The 20,270-nt window shown below is 45.5% G+C and overlaps 1 protein-coding gene across 2 annotated transcripts in view; it reads right to left on the bottom strand.

The window, feature by feature from the left end:
* The window catches only part of FLVCR2 (FLVCR heme transporter 2), a 34,642-nt gene extending 23,876 nt beyond the window's left edge, over positions 1 to 10,766 (bottom strand). For both annotated transcript variants that reach the window (XM_036384757.1, XM_054515279.1), the window contains exon 1: positions 10,254 to 10,766. In XM_036384757.1, coding sequence (XP_036240650.1) covers positions 10,254 to 10,766 — 513 coding nt within the window. The remainder of the gene's footprint in view (positions 1 to 10,253) is intronic.
* Positions 10,767 to 20,270: the final 9,504 nt, after the last annotated feature.

Below are 20,270 nucleotides of genomic sequence, written 5' to 3'. Positions count from 1 at the left end.
AAATATTTGCTGGGTTAATGAGTTGAACCAATTTGTTTTCCAACAACATAACTGCAAGGGCCGAGACACCTGACCACTCTACATAACTGAGATATTAATCTGATTCAGCCAACTTTGATACAGTTTCGAATGAGCAGCCTCCCAGGACAAGGCTCATCCTATGACCACCAGGAGAACCTAGAAGAGCATCAGGGTTGAAAGCAAAGGAAGTGTTGACAATGTCGAGGTTGTTTTAGTAATGGAGCTTGGCAACTGTCCCTGCATAAACTGCTCTGAAGTGTACAGAAAGCAAGGACTAAGGAAGATAAGTTCTGTGCAGCCCATAAACCTCACTGAAGCATGTCAGCATAGAGCAGAAGACCCAAGAGCCCTGTAACCGAGGCATGAGCTTGGACAACTTTCCCAGGCTGTCTTCTAGCAAAACCTCCTTGTGCTTTCTCAGACATATCTCCGTGTTTCTGGGATGCTGACAGACTCATTCTGGAAGACTTGACTTACTGGTCAAGACAAAGATCTCAGAACAAATATATTTCAGTTGCCATATCGCATATTTTGGCTAAAAATCAGCTTGTGCCCCCCAGCCCCAAAAAACTCTCCACAAAATCCCTACTCCTCCATCCAGGTGGTGTATCTTTCAGATAGGAAGAAAGCTCTGTTTGAATCCTAAGCAATCTGCTGCCCTCAGGCACCATATTTAGCTTACAAAAAAGTGACTTTCAACCACATCTGGCCAAACTTCTGTGTCAAACAGTACCCTCCACTGGGACCTGGAATATCCTGGGTCAGAATGAGCAACAGATACCTACACTACATTCATTCTCTCAGACATTGCAGGGAGCTAGTGAGAAGAGCCACTGAGAGATTTCAGATGTGCCCCACCAGTTCAAGGCACTGTCAAGAATAAGAACATTTGAGGTTTGGTTACATAGACTGAAGACAAACCCAAGCTGTGCCATCGCAGATAGCAAGTCAAAGACTGAGTTTAGGAGGAAACTTAAAAGATCATTAGGAAGGATAAACCTTCCTAAATCCCACATGGTACAGACAGACTCTGACACAGGACTAAACTTGCCAGAGCCCAGTTTTGCTCAGATATGACCTATGCCCAGCCTCTCATCACAGCGACTCAGGCTGACTCTCCTCTCTGCACTGCCCACTGACTACAGTGAGCACAACTATCATGGTTTAGAGGCTTCAAGCTCTAATCTCCATCAAACTGCATGCCTCCCCTTCCCTACACAAGCCTGTAGCTGCACAGAAAAGGTAATGCCATCAAGCACAGAAGCTCTCAGAGATGGCTGGTACAGGGCAGAGGCCTGCTTGCCTCTGCAGCACATTTATTTTGCCCTCCTTGTGGCCAAGTGCAGGCCTGTGCCTCTGGTGTGCCTGGTCAGCCCAGGACACAGCCAGCCTGGGCTTCACTCCTATCTCCAGAGCGTTTCTGAAGATTTAACCTTTGAGGAAGAGACTCTCAATATTGCTCCTCTCCATCTGAGGGAAGAGTCCTATTGAGTCTCATAGATCAGGTTTTCCATGTGCCCCCCACCCTTTCCAAGTAAAGTTTACAAACACCTTACTGGAAACTGACCTTTTGTCTTCCTACTGTTTCATTCTTGGAAGAACTAATCTGGATTCCCGTGCTAGGTACTTCTTGGCTTCCTTCTCTCTGCAGTCACATGCAATCACATGAGCTGCTGAACAGGAGCAAACCAACAGGAGATGAGAGACCCAAACTTTATTCTGACCTCTGACACAAGTTTCTCCAGGACCACAGTTGAGAATCAATCTTTTCCAGTCTCCCTCCAGCTGTTCAGTCCTGAAAAAGGATCTATCTGATCTACCTAGCAGAGAAGGTATTGATAGTCTGTGTTGCAAATTGTTTAGAAATCTTTTTCTGGGAGGTCCTACAGTCATCACTTACCCAATGGGCCACAGACTTGCCCAGCTTTCTTGAACTACTTGTTGGCCTTTTCAGAAGGATTTTCCTGAACAACTTTTCTAACCACAAACAGATGTTTTGTGCTTTCTCTTCTCCTCCCCCAAAAAGAAGCAACTTTTATCCATTAGAAGTTCATTATACCTTTCATAAGAATCAGGTAGCAGAATGGACAAAAAATCATAGCAACAGGAGCTATATTTTATATTTCAGAGCAACTCATGCTCTTAATTCTGTGAAGATAAGGCCCTTTGACTAAAACTGAAGATTTCCTGAACACTCACAGACCCTGGATTATTCATATCATTTTTAGCAAAGAAGACGAGCTCCCAACAACAACATGATGACTATTACACTGCATATACTTTACCTTTCACAAGGAGATTTTTAGCCTGGTTTTCAGCAGATTAGTGTGCACATTACAATCAGCCCACAGAAACACTGTAACCAATTAACCAGAAAATTTAGAAGATGCCTTAGAAAGGGAAAAATCACCTCTCCCTTCTCCACACCTTGCACATCAGGGAAAGTAAAGCAATGTAAAAATAAGGTTAGTTCTGTAAAAGTCCATGCACAGACACCATCAGTCATAAGGGATCATAATAAGGGATCATAAGGGACCCTCTTACTTAATTTGCATCTCCAACCTCTGTACAGGCAGATAGGTCTCCAATACCTATACAGGTAAGCTTGTTCTCAAAATTTGGTACATCACTCAGAATCGTCTCACCCAAAATACCCAGCACTGTCCTGATCTCTGAGGATCCCTCCAGGAGATCAGGCTGCTGGCACTTTATTTTAATAAGTCTTTGGGGTAATTTTTAAACACACTACCAGGAAAGTCAACAACTACAACAGAGAGCACTGTTCAGATGACTTACTCTTTAGAGACTAGTAAAAGATAGAAGGAATGTATTTCCTACCTGAAATTTGTGAAGGATCAGTCACAACAACATTATATTCAATATTTAAGTGTGCACAAGAACAGGCAACAAAACCAAGAGCAACTAGCTAAGAAGGTGGTATAAATGTGCCCAAAGTCTTGAAACAGAAAATGACATGTCTAAGGTTAGCTGCCAAGAGTCTCCTGATGGAAGATAACCAGTGGTGTATCAGCATAAAAACTGTAAACGAGTGATCAATGGAGGAGTGCAGGAGTGGACCTCCACCTCAAAGAAAGCTACAAGTCCGCAACAGGAACACAGAAGCCCTGTAAAATTCTATATATACCATTTATACCTACCTATAGGTAGGTATAAATGTTGACAGAGGGGACCACCAAATACAGAAGGTCAATTAAAATGTTAAAAGACAGAGAGATGCTGCAAAAGCAAAAATACACAACAGTTAGAAATTTTGACAATGCCCTTGCAAGCTAAATAAGTGTCATGACAGGGATGATGCAGAGACTGCATTTTTGGATTCCATAAATACCCTCTTCTGAGGAAAACTTAAAAGAGGCAGCACAATTTGTGATTTCAACCCAGAACAGCACAGTGTGACTATGATCAGTATTACAGAATGGTTCTGGTACTGGACTAAAATTCAGTTGCCTTGCAACAGTGACGAAAAAAAGGAAACACCCTCCAAAACACTACAGCAATATATAACTCAAAAGAGGAAGCTGCCTAAAAGGAAAAAAGTGTATTCAATGGAAATGAAGAAGAAAATCCTAAGAAATTAAATGCTTTTAAGTGTTACTAGGATTGTGAAAAAACACTGAGTCAGAGGCTCACTGTAAGCCTAGAGAATATTAGCAAAATATTTTAGAATAAAGGAACCACAATTAAGCACAAAATAAAGACAAAAAACCCAACAAACAAACCTCCCCCCCAAAAAAACCACAAAAAAAAAAAAAACCAAACCACCAACAAGAACATAAACCACCAGCTCTAGAAACTGGACATTATTCCTTCAAGCAAAAAAAAATGACAGGAAGCTGGACCAAGCTAAAGCAAAACCATAATTAGGCCAAAAGAGGCACCAGAACAGCTTTACAAACTAAGTCAAAACTCTTCAAACACAACATAATCAGGAAACCTGACAGAAGGGTCAAAAGATGATCAGTGTGGAAGGAGAACATTCAAGAAAGAGGCCTTGGACCATCATTCATGACATGATGCCTTATGAGTGGAAGATATTACTCAATTTTTTAAAACTAATTTCTTCTATGAGCCATCAGGACCAGCTGGTTTTCATTTACAAGTTCAAAAGAACAACTCAACAGAAAATCCACACTACTTGCACATAAACATACCAAATAGTCTGTTACCAAATATTCAAATTGGGAAGAGAAAAGTAATGCTAATTTTTAGGAGGCTCAGCATTAACAGAAGTCCCAGGAAACCCCGAAACCAGCAGCCAGCTGGTTTGGCCAAGTGGACAGAAAGTGTAGCAATCAAAAGATCTATGCTTTGATAAACACCAATACAACAGGCTTTTCAGAAACCATGATTTCAGTATGGTCTTAGCAAGTTCCCAAGCCAGGACTTTGGAGAGTGAGTAGGATACACCCCAGATTCCCTCTGGATTCACCCAGTCAAACTCCTTTGAGATGCTTGTTCCAGAGCTCTGTGTTCCTGGGCAACACAGGATCCTCTTATATTCTTGTCTGGGTATCAAAGCTCTGTCCTAGGCCCTCCCTCCTTTTCTAACTACAGGTGCCCCTCAAACTGTAACCATGACATCTCACCAGAGCAGCTGAACCTTCTGACCCTATAATTCATATACCATGACTTGCAGAGCACAGACAGCTATCCCCTTCTCACACCCTGTGCCTCCCAGCTACACATTGGCTCCCCAACACTTTGCTATCAGCACAGGTCCCAGCCATATAAAAGGCTACAGGAGAATTGAAAATGCCCAACTGAGGTGCTGTTTAAGCAGAAGCTGCCAGTTCCTACACAGTAAACTTCTGTATGAATTGGTGCTCAGAATATGCTTCTTCCATACCACTGACAGCAAAATTAGAAGAGCCTATTGAAATCCAGATAGTCGGGAAGCCAATGTACATTTTTGCACAGTTTGCATAACTTTCTTGCAGTGTTTTAAGAAAAAGTAAAGAAGAACACAAGTTGTGGAAGGAAAAATTGTACTTGAGCCTTGTGATGAGAAAAGACAGGGCTTAAGCTCGATTTACTTTCCCACTAATGTGGGAGACACTTTGCTTCTTCAAACCACACTTGCACAACCAAAGCTCATGTGCAAACACAGCAAACTCCCTTCCACATCACACTTCTGCTTCTGTGGCATCATCTCATAATGCTTCATATGGTGCAATGCTGTACAGTGAAGACTGGTCAGAATTCCCCTGTGCAAGTCATTCAGGGCCTGGCAGCCTTGAATGCACCTTCCCCCAGTCTGCTGGGAAAGAAATGCAACACAGCAAATAAAACAGCAGTAGATAGGAGGGAGAACAAAACAGAGGGGTTTCAGCTCTGACAGCTATCTCAGCTGCTACCTGAATCCTCAGTGGGGATATGCTTTGGTCAAGGACCTACTCCAGTCACCTAACACAGACAATCCTGGATATCCTGCAGGGCAAGTGCTGAGGGTGCTTGCTGGGCCTCCCATCAGAAACACTGCAGACATTCATTTAAACTCCCACGCAGAACTTAACCCAAAAGCCAAATTCTGTGAGAGAGAAAGGACAGCTGCCTTAGGTGTATGTCTGGGAAGGGAGCACCAGATGAAATGGGTAGAAAAAGTTCATTTCAGGCTCTCATGTCCATTTATAGAAATGGAGGCATTCCTGCAAAAGCCACATTGCTATTTGGTCAGCACACCCTCCCACACTGAGTCACATGCAAGATCTTGGAGAGTTAGCCATAGAGCACTCCTTGAGATCCAAGTGCTCTGATCCACCCTGCTCTTTTTTTGTCAGGGAGGGAAAGGAGACAGGGCTGGAGAATATCAACCATTAATACTATCACTACAAGCAACTATGCCAACATTAGCTACTGCCACTAAAATCTTCTCTATTCTGATAGCTAAAACTGAGAGATAAAGGGCCAAGCTAGAGAGCTGTGAGACAGATCCTGTCCATATTTCTAACAAGGAATCATTTGAAGGGATGGGAAACCTCCAGCAGAGACACAGCAGCCAAAAAGATCTAGAAGTCCACTCAAAGACTGGAAGACAGGGACTCCACAGGACATGATACATTTCCAAAATGCTTCTTAGACTTTAAGATGCTGCCTTCCCTGCAGGGCAAAAGATACAGAACAAAGTTATCAGTGAGGCATCAAACAATGGCACATGCCCAGCACAAACAGCACTGTAGGATCACCAGCTCAAAAGCAATGGCTATTCAGATGTTGCAGACCCAACTACATGGCAAAACCCACCTCAGCCACTACCCCAGGCAGACTCTTTCCCCCAATTCAAAACAGATGAGAGGACCCTCCAGGAGTGACAGAGAGAACATTTCCACGAATTTAATTCACAGCTTATCACCAGGTTTGTCCATTTCAAAAGCCATCACCTAAACACTTCAAGACTGACACTCCCAGCAGGCTGCAGATAGCACCTAAAACCACTGCCTCAGGCTGTTTCTGTTATGAAAGCCCTAAATATCTAAAGTCACATTGCAGCTATATCAGAATAGGGACAGATCCTAAGATCAGTAAGGTGCTGCATGATTTTTTTCTCTAAAGCAGAGCTTAATATAAGGCTGAAGTTTTCTTTCCTCCCAAATCACATCACTTTTATTCAAGTCATGCTTAAAAAAATAGAAAAAAAGGCAAAATTACTGCAAAAAGATAATTTAACAGGCCCGCATCCTTACTCCCAAGCCTATCAGTGGCTTGTTTCTTTGTCAAAACAGCAAGAAACAGGAACAAGGTCTCTCTCAACCAACAAAAGACCCAATACTGGCGGCAAAGCAATACAAATCAAATCCACAAATGTTCTTTGTCTGTGTGCAACACAGTTACATACTTTTCTGAATGCTGTCCATGCCCCTTGCCCATCAAGTGACAAACTGCTGTGCTTGGGTTTTATGTATATCTCACACAAAATAAACTAGTAAGAGTGAGATATGCATAAAACTCAGGCACAGCAGTTCAGCATGCACCATGGCAGCTGAAGGACAGAGCTGGTACCTGGCCATCAGACTCCCACTTATCAATTTCAAAATGCCATGAAAACTTACCTCGCTACCTAAACATCCCCACCAGCATGTTAGTTCTGTCATGCCAAAGGACCACGTGCTTCCTCATCCCCACATTCCAGAAGAGCAAGTGTGCTCAATGAAGGGGCAAGACCTGCTGCTCCAGCAAGCACACACTCCTGCAAATGCCACTATCTCAGGCTCCTTCCCACAGCAGTCCTGTCACCAGCGAGAGTGATGGACAGTCTGCCATCAGCACAGAAGGTCAGAAGCCTGTTTGCTGCTGCCTGCCAGGTGTGAACCACAGTCCCAAACAGAGACACAGATGATGAATCAATACAACTAAATGGTAACAGCATGGCCTTACTCAGACTGCTCTCTCCTACCCACCTCGTGTGTGGGACTTCAGATATCCAGCACCAAGGTGCTCCACAGGGAGCACTGCTGATGTAGCAGGAACACTATTTACTGACAGCTATATATTAGGCATGTCAGACAAATCCCTGACAGTATTAAAATACGTCTGAAGAACATTAGTGAACTCTCCTTAACACTTCTGCTTCTTTACCCCAGATCTTCAGCATGAGGAAGAGTCCTCATATAGATTTTTCCTAGTCTTTCAAGCAATGAGAAGCCAGTAGTATTTCAATAACACTAATATATTAATGCCAAGGCATCTTATAGGCAAACTTTATCCTATACCTCCCCACATATGAGCTTCCACGACAAGGAAAAAGAATGGAAAAACACCTAGGTATCTTCCTGTTAAAATGTGGAAAAGTAAAATGTCATGAAAACCAGCAGGGGGTAAACAAGAGAATGTGATCATGTCCACAGGTGTTCACACTCTTCTAGAAGCTCTCGGCACTGATTCAAGAGTCCTCAATCTAACCTTTTTCCACTTCAGATACCACAGCCAACATATGGCCAGAAACAAGTGAGGTGATTCTAATACCTTACTAGGGATTGTTTGTTTTTTTAAGGGCATTTAACACCTGGTCTGATTGATTCAATCATTTACTCTTCAGGGCTAACTTTGAACTTGAAGGTTACCATCAGTCAGCAAGCAGAGGCAGTATCCTGAGCAAACACAGCCCTGGCAGACCCGACAGAGCTTCCAGAGCTTCCCTCAGGACAGCACTGCTGAAGTGCAGCCTGAGGCCAAGACAGCAAGAGCAGAAAGAGGGCAGGTATACCAACTAAAGAAGCAATGACACTTCCCTACTTCTTCATGCAGTTGCTTGCAATTCTTAATGGAGAGCGACAACAGTGCTTGGTATTCAATAATAATAATAATTAAACTAAGTGACATGGCAAGGAAAGGAAGACCATGCAGTTGTAGAGAAACGAGCAGAGGGAATAATTTACCATACTGCAATTACAAAACCACTGTACTATACCCTTTGCTAACACTCTTCTACTACAGTCTTTAACTACAGTCAGGAAAAAATGTATGCCTCTATTTCTTCTCCCTGCCCAACCTCACCAATAAACAAAATAGCTAGTTTTCATTCACAGGGATTATGCCTGACTATGGGAATACATAGGTCTTCCCTATGGAGTATGCTCTGTCTTTAGTCACTACCATTTCTGACTTCTCTGATTCTCTAAAAGGAAAGTCTGGGCGTACAAAGCAAAGTCTATGTACTGAACTGAGGTCTTATTGTCGTGTCAGTGCAACCACCAGAGCAGTGTGGAGCACCAAAAGGGCAGCTAAAGTTTGCTTTTCACAACCGTTACACTAAGCCACTCCTTTTGGGATGCTCATGACTCCACACAGCCATATAGCACAGGCAGACAGCCTCATTGTTTGGATTTCTAATCCACACTGTTGTTTAACTCCACCTGAATAATTTTTTAGAAGTCTGACAGCAAAATGCTCAGTTACAAGTTAGATGCCTTCCACTCTAAAGATTCATTTAAAAATGCATAAAAACCAGCCCACTAGAAGGGATGATAAGAGCAAAAAGGATAGCTTAGGTGCACTCAAGTAAAGAGAAGTATGTTTTCTCTCTCCTGAAGATGTAAAGCAGTCCCCTTAATTCCCTAGTGCTGTTCTGCAAATTTCTGTTCCTCAAATACCATCTCCAAGCATTCACCTCTTTTTACTGCAGCAGTATCTAGATAAATACAGAAACACCGGAAGAAGCAGTCTGCACTAGAATCTACCTGAATTAAAAACCATTCAAATCAGAATGGCACTCACAGGCTGAACGGTCCAGGGTGGAGCACAGTGTCACATGCAGAGGAGTACACTGCATCTCAAAGTAAGGGGCACAGGCCCAGCAGCCAATGCCACATTTCACTTTCCTCTTCTTTGGGTCAGGGCTGCAGAGGCAGGCTCACTTCACTTACGCCTCATTGCATCAGTATTGGCTTATTTACTTCATTCAGCTGAATGAGCAGGTGTTCCGGTGCAAGGGTCAAGAAGATTTTTCCTTGATCCTTTCAAAGCTGTGTAAAAAATTATCTCCTCTGCCTACAAGAAGAGGCTCACAGCTTGAGCAAGTGTGGATCGCTGGCCTCAGACACCTGTATTGATAAAAGAGTGTTCAGGGAGCTCACCTCACACTGGCCTGATGGAACTTTTCTTTTTCTCAGAGCAACTGCTTGTGTAAACACTGTACCTACTTTTAAGAGGTATGAAAGTGCTAAAGTCCTTTTCCTCCAGAGCCCAATGACAATGCTTTCAGCAGAGAGCTAATCTCCTTTGTCCCATCTAGTTGTCGGCAGAAAGAGGACATCGCAGTGTCAAGTCCAGATGCAACTGCAGGTTTGAAAGGCACTCTGCCTGAAGCAGTTTTGCAGCACTGCGCCTTCCTCCGCAGGCTACTGAATCAGAGCCCTGGACTTGGGGACTCACACACACAGGAAGTGGAGGGCACTGGAGAAGAGCCTCAGCCAAAGACCTCTCAAAGCCAGAATCATACCTAACCCGCATGCTGCCCTGAACTTTGTAGATGGAGGTCCCATTTGCCTCTGCCCACTATCAGCCCTCAGGCTAACACCAGTGGCATCCTTCCAAATACGAGATGCATTTTCCAGAGGGAACTTCATGTAAGTTCGTGTTATCCCTGCGGCTGCCCTCCAGGCCCTGTGCATCCCTCACCCCTCCCTGGTTTGCTCCCTCAGCACTTCCAGAGTCCGGCCAGGCAGCTGACAGCCCGCCCCACAAGCGCAGCCAGCCGGGGTGCAGCTGCCCATTACCTGGTTCCCAAAGACCGCAATGGAGCAGGCAGTGGAGACCTCCTGGGAGCCAAACCAGACCGAGGCGATGCGTGAGGGCATGCCCAGGATGAAGACCTGGGCCAGGCCACAGATGACCTGTCCCAGGACAGTGACGGGGAAGAGGTGCGGCTTCAGGCTGCCCAGCTTCACCCAGGCACCCATGGCATTGAGGGCCGAGCCGGCCAGGGCGATGAGGCGCAGGCCCCTCTTGTCCAGCAGCCAGGCGACGGGGAAGAGCAGGGGGATGTAGATGAGCATGTAGCTCATGGAAAGCCAGTCGATGGCGAAGGCGTTCACGCCGTAGAAGCGCACGAAGACGTTGTTGATGCTGCCGTACTGGATCCACTGGAAGGCGTTGCACAGGGAGTAGCTGCTGAAGAGCAGCAGCACGGCCCAGCGAAGCCGGGACAGCTGCACCTCGGCGGCGGCATCACCCACCCCTCCCGCCGCAGTCAACGGACTCGGCGTCCCGGCGGGCTCCTGCAACACCATGCCGGCACTGCGGGCCGCACCCGGCCCAGCCAGGCTCGGCTCCCTGCCGGCACCACCTGCCCAAAACACCCGGCCGGCCGCCCGCCCCCGCCGCGCTCACTGGCGGCCGCCACGCGGGGAGGTGCCCCCGGCCCGGCCCTCCCCGCCCTCCGCCCCGCCCCGCCGCCAGGCCGGGGAGGGCTCGGGCCGCCCGGGGGGCGCAGCGCGACCCACAGGGCCGAAGCACTGACGGGGCCGCTGCCCTGCCCGGGTCCTGCCGCTGCCCTGCCCGCCCCGCAGCAGAGCGGCCGCCACCCCTCCCCACGGCCGCCTCCCGCCCCTGCCCGGCCCCGCCGAGAGGCCCCCCCCGGCGTTCCGGGGGCAGGAGAGGCTTCGGCCGCCAGAGATGAACGGGACGTGGGCTGAGCAGAACCTGGAGGAGTCTGTGAGCCTGTGGGCAATGCCCGACGCCGCCAGAGGTGCCAAGGTGGAGTCCTGGAGGAGGAACGGGTTTGGGTTTCGTTTGGGTTGGCCTCTGACGGTTTTTCTCACAACATGGCACACTAGAGAGTGAAAATATCCAGTGAAGTGAAAATTTAAAACATCTCGGCGTCACTGAAGTAAAAGAGCCAAAAGTGGTGTTTGTTTCCATTCTCATGAGGAATTCGCAGTTAATGAGTCAGCGCTTGTTTTCCCATTACTTGAGCAACACACCACTGGGAGATGCCTGCCTGGAGATCATTTATGACCTACAATTCATTTAATTAGCATCATGTTACCTAAATTGCATAAAGATTTCTCAGCACAAGGATACAAATTTGCTGGTGTTCAGATTTCTTCCAGCATTTAATACAGAGGTCAAAATTAATTTGGAAAATGGGAGCTGTGTCTTTTGGATGTTGTGCTCCTGAAACAAAGGAATACAGAGTATGAAAAAGTGAAGTTTTTCTGGCTTCTATTTACTTGATAGCTGCATCATAACATAGCCCTTTTACACATTTGGTGGAGCACTGTCAGAGGTTGTTGCTGCTGTCCTCTGAGTTATCTACCTACTGTCAGGAGCAAAAACAGACAGCTTTGATGCCTTTATGTTCTTATTTACCATGAAAGAAAACAAACAAAACCCCAAAACAAAAAAGCTTTGCACAAATTATTGCAAGGAGCACAAATATCAGTTTAAGTGGTTCTTGCTGTGTATCCTCACAGAGTTTGTTTCTTGTCACTTGCTTGGGTTTCCTACTCCCAGCGGTGGCCAGAAGCAGAGCTGGAGATGAGCAGAGCCAGTGCAGTCTTCCCTATGTACTCTGCTGAAAGTTCCACAGGGCAGAGCTGCAAACCATCCTACTCTCTCCCTCCACAGCCCACAGCTTTGCCAATGAACCTCAACTGGGATGCTTCTCACAACAGTACAGCATAGTCATAATGTAGCCCTTTTACATAATAAGAGAGGCAAATTCAGAAGCAAAAGCCAGAAAAGAGGTTTTTAATCCCATTTGTTTCTAAATTAGGCAACCAAAGTTAATTCGAAGCTCTGCACTGAAACAACAGAACGAACAGAGGAATTTGGTATAACAAATTTGTAATCTAAATGTTATTAGGAATGCAATGAGTGACAGCAGTGCAGGTAGGGCAGAGGTGAAATGGAGCAGGAATAAGACTATTATGGTTCAACAATTGCTCAGTCTGAGAACTCTAACAATAAAACAGTGAGATAGTACAGAAGATTAACTTCTGGGCTGATAAGACTTGAAAATATCTTTATAAAATTCTCCACAATATTATACAGAAATCAAAGTTACATAGAGGCAATCACTATCATTGATCAAAGAGCAGTTGAAAAATAAAGTGAAGAAAATAAATGTACAGGCAACTTTTAGGATGGCAATCTGGGTTTGTTCAGAGGACCATCATTTATTATCCTTTTAGCACTGTAAGGAATAAAATTTGCAGATGGTTAAGACATTATTGAGTTAGTCAAGCCTAACTTAAATATGTCACCTACATGTTGTATTAAGGCTGGAATGACTTTAGGAATATAGCTTTAGCTGTCTGTAACTGAAACTATTATCATAGTCCATGGCATCTTTAATTTGTAAACTCAGATAAATGCAGGATAATGGAATTAGGTACTGTATGGCAAACTGCTGTCATAAGGTCTCTGGGCAGGAAAGAGGAAGATATCAGTGACTGAATGTGGTTTTTAGAAAAAGAATAAGCAGAAAAAGTATAAAGAAAACAAATTAGGAATTGAGAAGATACTGTCACACACCAGAAGGACACAGAGAACAGTTAAATTTTTTAATATAGTACTTAGAAAAGAACACACACACAATAGACAAATTATCAGATATATGGGAGATGACTGAGACACACATTGGGTCCTTTGCCTCCTGCCAGCTGTACTCCACACTGGGGTCTAAAACAGTCTGTCATCCTGAGTTTTGTTTTTGTCCCACCTGCAGCTCCTAAATTTCTCTCAAAAATCCTTGGATTTACTCAGCATCAACGTAAGATCTGTAAGAAGGCAGAGCCTGCCAAGCAAGGAGCCATTTGTTCCCATGTCTTAGTCCTGTCAGAAAAGTCAAATGGGAAGTCAAGAATGACTAAAACACAGATTCTGCTGAAAATAACATGAGGACTTCTGCTGAAATGAGTTGCATGAAAGCAGTGCCCAGCCGCTGGTGACTACAGCCTGTCAAGTGAACAAGAGCCAGGCAGAGAAGCAACACTGGCTCCTCAAAGCCAACTCAGACAAGGGTTTTTCATACCCATAGGCCCACACTTCCTTGAACTCCTGTCCTTGGATTTCAGGGCTGTTTTGTTACTAACTCTGTGAACTACTCAATCACCCCTTTATATAATTTGCCAATTTCTAATTATAAAATACTAAAATAAAACCCCTGTGCTTTGCATTTCCTCCTCTATTGCTGCATCTGTTTCTACTCACATGCCTCTTTCCCTTCTTGAAGCAACAGAGCAGCTGCTTTTGGATTTCCCTCATCACAGCACATTTATATAAAAATTTCTTAGCCATGAAAAATTATTTATATTTCAGGACAACCCCTTGAAGTGGATTTTAAAGCTAGAGGGAAATCTCCTTTACATGGAGATTAACAGAAGTGCTAAAAAGCTTATAGGATCCTAGAGCCAAAAGTATCTGTGAAGATTGGAATGCACTAAATCAGAGGAAGAAGCAGGACTTAAATTAAGTGTTAGAATACAGGCCATCAGGTAGAACCTAACCTCTGTAATCTTCCCTACTGATCTCAAGAAATCCAACACTGACAGTCTTGGAATATATGCTGCCTTTATGACCAATTAGTGCATACTAAATTAGTTCCTTTATGTTATGTAAAGCCTTGCAACAAGCTTACTATTCTCAAAGTCCACCCAATAAATACAAATGCTAGGAATGGTGACAGCAATGATAATCCAGATGGCAACAGGCCTCAATAACAAGCAAGGTGATATGAATGGATGAGGAAAATTAGCTTGGAGGGTGTGCAAAGGTATTGTAGAAAATTATTCTGGAAAGTATAATTCCTTGGTGTCTTTTCTCTCCACATTGGTTCAGAGATTCAAGGAGTAGGTGAACAAAAGAAGAAAACTGCTAAGGAAAAGCAAGTATTCAAGGATCTGCCAAATCTTACATCCATGCAGTTCTTTAGGTTCCCTTTAAATGGGAGCTATCTAACCTGAAAGGATCACAGGATGTCCCTTGCTTTCAAACTGTCGGCCTTGTCATTTGTGCCTCTAAATTTCATCATTGCACTTACACAGCCTAACTAGCTTACCTCTTAGGTGTCCCTATCACATTTTGACTGATAGCATTTAGGTCTAGAAGAACTGTCAGCAGATATCACACACAACTTTTCACAACAGACATTGCAGGAAAGAATACAAGATCTTTGTTAGTGGAGAGAGAAGGTTTTCTTTTGGGTTCAGCACCTAAACTGCTTTAGTGAAGTTCTTTGGAGGTTAGGTAGTTGTAGCATAAGACCAAATGACAAGACTCGAGTAGCTGGCAGAGCCCTCATTTGGGGGTCACACCTGGATGCAGTGCTCAGCTGGAGACACACGGTGAAGCATGGGCTGGCAGGGCTGCTGCTCTGGACAAAGCCAGTGGTGTTCCCCGATGGAGCAGAGAACCCTGCAAGCCCTCTGCTGGCATCCAGAGCTTTCTGCATCCCAAGAGCCACCCAGAATACATCTTATAAAGGCAGTGGATTAGTTTATTACTAAAGGCAATGGATTCGTTTATTACTGTAGTTTAGATACACAGTTATTTTGATACCCTAAACCCTTAAGAATCTTTCCTGTTACATTTTCAGTATGAAAATCTGGGTACATGAACAGTCATGGACAACTCCATTCATAACAGTGCAGCAGACAACCTCTGCAGCACTCAAGATTTTGCAAAAATTACCTTCCTCTACACAAAACACAATGGCTTAGTTGCACAGTCTAAAATCTCATCTGAAGAAGACTGCAGACCTCAGAACAACCAAAGTTGTGCAGGGGCTAACTTTGAGCACCAAACCTGTACTGTCCAAAGCTTTAAGCCTTTCAAAAGTACAACTCAGGGGAAGGAAATAATGTTTTGCTCCCCTTCAGCATATTTCATGTGTAGCTCTCACTCTCTGGGAGCTTTGGCGAGGATGCATCATTTGTGTCTATTTTACAGGGCCACAAAGAGTTATGGTGGTTTGTGTGGCCTTGCCAGGGGCAGGATTTTTTTCCAGTTTGACACCCTCCAGCCTGGGCTGCAAGGGCTTGCCCAAGAGCAGCTTGAATTTATCACTTCTTTGCAAATCCAATCTCCCTATTCAAAGCCTGGCTTTAACAGAGCAATGGCTTTAATTTAACCCTGTCCAGTTCAGATGTGATGTTTGTGTGGGTGAATCGTGTAAGTCTGAACTGTAAAGAGTAGATGGGAGGGCATGGCTGAAGTGCTAATATTCACAGCTGCCTCATTGCAGCAAGAACAAGATGTAGAAGGAGTGCACAGGATGGAAGAGCACTTGGGCTCAAGGCGCCTCAAAGGTGCCTTTTTCTGGTTAGTGCACACCCCCTCTGGGCACAGGGTGCTTGTGCTACCTCTGCATGGCCTTCTGCAAGCATACCAACCTGCTCTGCCCCATCCTCTGATCAGGCCGGATGAGAACTGGCTCTAATCTAAAAACCGTGTAGCTGTGGTTAGCCTGCTGTGCTGCTTGAGTATCTAAGCCCAGCTCTCAACCTTTGCTTGTGAAAAGCTGTGGAGATATAGACAGCTGTGAGGAAAGCTGTGCATGAGCTCTGTTATTGGAGCAAACACACCTCATTCCTCTACTGTGCACCAGGCATGCACATGAGATACGATTCTCTTTGTTCAGGTCAGAATAAAAGACGTGAAAAAAGATTGAGTTTGCCGAAAAACTCAGCCGTAGTCTAGATTTCTACACCCAGTCCAGATCAGGGTCACAGATTAACCCCAAATGTCAAAGCTTGAAGTATATAAGCCCTTCTTACTCAGCATCCTCCAGCCTCCATCTCAGTGGGTCATACTAGTTCATGGCATGAAAAATGACATGAGAAAAAGATTTTAATCTTCTATTGCTTGCAGCTGACATTAATTAATAACAAAAGAGTGCTGGAAATGTGCGTAGCCTCACTGCTGAACTCAGGCATGTCCCTCATCTTCCTCCCACTCACACTGCAGCAATAAAACCAAACCTGGGAAAAGTTCTGAGGACCACAGCACCAAACCACCACTGTTGTGAGGGGAGAAAAGTTGCTTGTGTCTTAGCAAAAAGCACAGAAGTGGTACAAGAGTTGGGGGGAAGGTGTGTTGTCACTGTGTGGATGTTTCTGAGGCAGGAGAACTCTCAGGAGCTGATGTCTGCTGAAAAATTATAGTCTCATATTCTAACCTTAACACACTGATTGTAACCCTGCCCTGGCAGGCAATGAATATGTACTGCCTAATATTTAGTTGGGTAGGGTTTTTGAGTAACCTAAAAAAACTTCATGGATACATATAACTCTGCCTCACTGCTCAAATCTCCTCCAGATCAATAATCAATAAGGTGGCAAAAACAGCAGAACACAGACAAAGTGAGCACAGGGTTATTCACTCAGAGAAACTCTTGCAATTTCATGACCTGCCTTGGTTTTTATCTTCTTGACATCTTGTGATTTATAAAAATACTTTGTCTCTTAGCAGTGATTCCTGATCTTCTTGGATCTCTGTGTGCTGAAGTATTAGCATCCAGGCAGCATTTTTGTATGACTAGTGCTGCTTTGTACACTATGATCATCGCAGGAAGCAGAGAGAGGGTCCCTTCTGTGGGCTGCTGCTTTGGTTCAGCATGCAGGAGGTTATCCTCTTGCTGATGCAGGCTGGCAGCTCTAACAGAAGTGAATTCTGGGACGGGGTTTGTGAAACAAGTGCATAACTACTTTGGAGCCACAGCGAAATGGGCAAGAGAGCTGCCCATCGGTCCCTTGCCGAAGCGGCTGTGCCGAGAGGAGCGCAGGAGCGGGCTGGGAGCGCTCAGCTTCGCCCAGCAGAGGCCAGCACACACGCGGTGTTCGCAGGCTGCGCTTGCAGGGCAGAGCTGTCTCTCCTGTCCGCCCTTCCCCGGCTGGGGAAGTCTCTAAGCCTCCTGTGAGCCCTCGTTTATGTACTGCTTTGAGAGAGGTTTCCAGTGAGGAGCTCTGTAGCACAGCAGAAAGGCGCTGACATTCTGCTGGGGCAGGGACAGGCTTCCACAGGCCCGGACATCACCCGGTTTATCCAGCTGTGTGCCCAGAAGCATCCCCTTCCCTTGGAGCAGCCAGCAACTCCGTGCCCCTGAAGGCTGGGCATGGCCAGATAACGCACACAACACTTGAGAAATGCCAGATGCCAAGGAAATGAAAATTACAGGAATTGCGTTGCTGGAAGAAGCAGACAATCGAAAGCAATCGGCAATGATTGCCCTGGCCACCTCCCTGCACCTTGCTCCTCGTTTAGGATCGTTTGCAGTTCATTTGCGGACAGCAGTGAGGGCCACACCAGAGGAGAGGCACGTCGCTACTCAGGAATGAAAAGGAGATGAATTAAATGAAAAGTGTGAGGAGCCTTGAGGAGGGGCCGGGAGCCCGGGAAGGAGAAGCAAGAGACAGCACCAGTATGGAAGTGAAGGAATCGCCTCACACAGCTGGAGCAAGCAGTTCGTACAGCTCTGGAAATAGCTTTAGGAAAAGATATTTTTTTTTCCCTACACTGTTTAAAAGGGCAGAATGGATATGTTGTCCCCTACTGCTTGGCTGATAAGGGTATTCTCCCAGGATAACCATTCTTTCTAATTGAGAGACTTGCCCCCCAGAGACCTCACAATTATAGAAAAAAACAGAGGTTAAAACTGGCTTGAACCATGCAGATCATGTTCTGTGATCAGGTTTTTGTGGGAAAAACTAGGGCAAAGCCAGGTCAGATTGGAAGATGTGTCTCCTAGGACCAGCAAACACCAGAATGGCTTGGTTTGGCCAGAATGGCTGAGCACAACACAGGTAGGAGGCCTTCCAGCTCACAGTCAGCCGTGCAGAGGGAGGACACATTGACTGATGATGCCAAGAGTATTGTTTAGGTTTTGGAGAGGATGTTGTTGCAAACTCGTCTCCTGGTGTCACCACTGGCTGTTTATTTTCGTTCTGAGTTGCAGTAATATGTCTGAGACATTACCAGTGACTGGGTCTAGCAACTCTGCGGGCATTACACAGAAACCCCACCCAGCCTGAAGGATCTAGACCTCAGCAGCTTTGCAGCAGAAATATTGGCTCTGTATCTATGTGGGCATAGGTCACATATACCTCACAGTAGGACCTTCTCCATCTGCAGCTAAAACAAAGCTTAGCATTTTATAGCCAGGAGAAAATACAAAGGTCACAGCAAGGATGGGGATCTCTCATGTATGCAACTCTGCAAGCTTCAATGGGACTCTCTTGCATCCTCCAGTGAAGAGCATGAGCCTGCAGTGACCTCCACAGCAAACCCAATCAAGGTAGCAGTAGCTTTTTTCTCTGACTGTAAAGCAGGAAGCATGGGAGCATCAGAACCCTAAGGAACAGCAAAAGTGAAAGTGAAAAATCTGGGAGAAAATCCACCAGAAGCTCAAGGAGCAGAAGCAGAGCCTATAAAGACAAGCTCATCTAGAGCTGGAGTCAGTTGTCTCTCTCAGGCTTAAAAGGACAAATTCCAGAGAAAAGCACCTTGGGCAGAGCCTGTGTAGCCTGACTGGCTCAAAGCATAGGCTGTGCAAGGAATCAGGAGGTGTTTGTTGAACTGATGGTTAGAGTGAAGCCTATTGGTGTGAGATCTAGCAGAGAGGGGTGGTGTAAGACACAATGAAATTGTTCCTGTAGATGTATTCTGCATGTCATATATGCAGAAACCTAGCTACCTGGCTGGAATAACCACCATCATTCCCTATGTCCTTCCCTGAATGTGCTCATCCCTCATCCCAGAGCTACACAGACAGGCCAGTGCAATCACCCATTGCCTCTGCACTGCTTTTGTAGGTGGTGGCACCCAGGCCAGTGTGCTGGCACCAGGCATCTCTGACCACAGTGCCTCCCATGCTGGCACAGACACTGGAGGTAGGAAGCTCACAAACCTCTGAGCAGATCATGGCAGGAGAAAGCACAGTGCTACCTGCACCTATGCTGAGGACAGCTTGCTGAGACAAGACAGTATTTGGTTATCATCTTGCTATTGCAAACCAGAGAGAGAAAATATGCACAGCATGGCACATTACAGACTTCACTTCTTGAGGGCTATGATGATGGGCCAAAACCTGTCTGGAAATAGGCTGCTTCTCTGTGCCTGCAAGAAGAATATCTACAAATTTGGTCTATTTCCCTCATTTAAAAGCCTTCCTAAGCAGCACTACTCGTGGTACTCTATGCTGAAAAGATTGCAGCTGGTGCTCCTTGAAGATGGCAGCAGTCCTGAGCCACTGTTAGCAACAGAACCACTGGTAGGTGGGCTTCAGCCTTGTGTACAGAGTGGGGCTGATAAGTGAGCTGCTGGCTGGTGTGGGCTAAGGTGCAGAGACTGCCTGTATGGACTGGCTTGTGTTTCCAATAAATCACACTCAGGAGTACTAATCTACTCCTCTGTGACCTTTCAGGTTTCATCTGTTTCAATGCATGAGATAGTGCAGCAGCCTTTTGTGGAGCTGTAACTGATGGGCAAGGGGAAAGAATGTAGGCTGCAGCTACATTCCTTAGCAGAGTACCTTGGAGCAAGAGTCCTGCTAGGTCCTGTGTTCTCCTATGCACTCCAGAAAAACACCACCAGCTCCCTTCATACCATGATGCTTCTTCCCAGCTGTGCTGCTGGCCTAACTGAAGGCTCCACCAGCCCACCAAGACCTGAAAGCTGACATGGCATGGCAGTGCACCTCAACTCATGCAAGGGAGCATGTGGAGGCATAGCCACCAGCAGCAGGGAGCTGAGAGGGTCAGCAGGGAAGAGACCTGTGGTACTACATGGCATGG

The sequence above is a fragment of the Molothrus ater genome, chromosome 6 (genome assembly GCF_012460135.2).
Source record: "Molothrus ater isolate BHLD 08-10-18 breed brown headed cowbird chromosome 6, BPBGC_Mater_1.1, whole genome shotgun sequence".
In the NCBI taxonomy this organism is placed as follows: domain Eukaryota; kingdom Metazoa; phylum Chordata; class Aves; order Passeriformes; family Icteridae; genus Molothrus; species Molothrus ater.
This window is presented reverse-complemented; position numbering and strand designations above follow the sequence as displayed.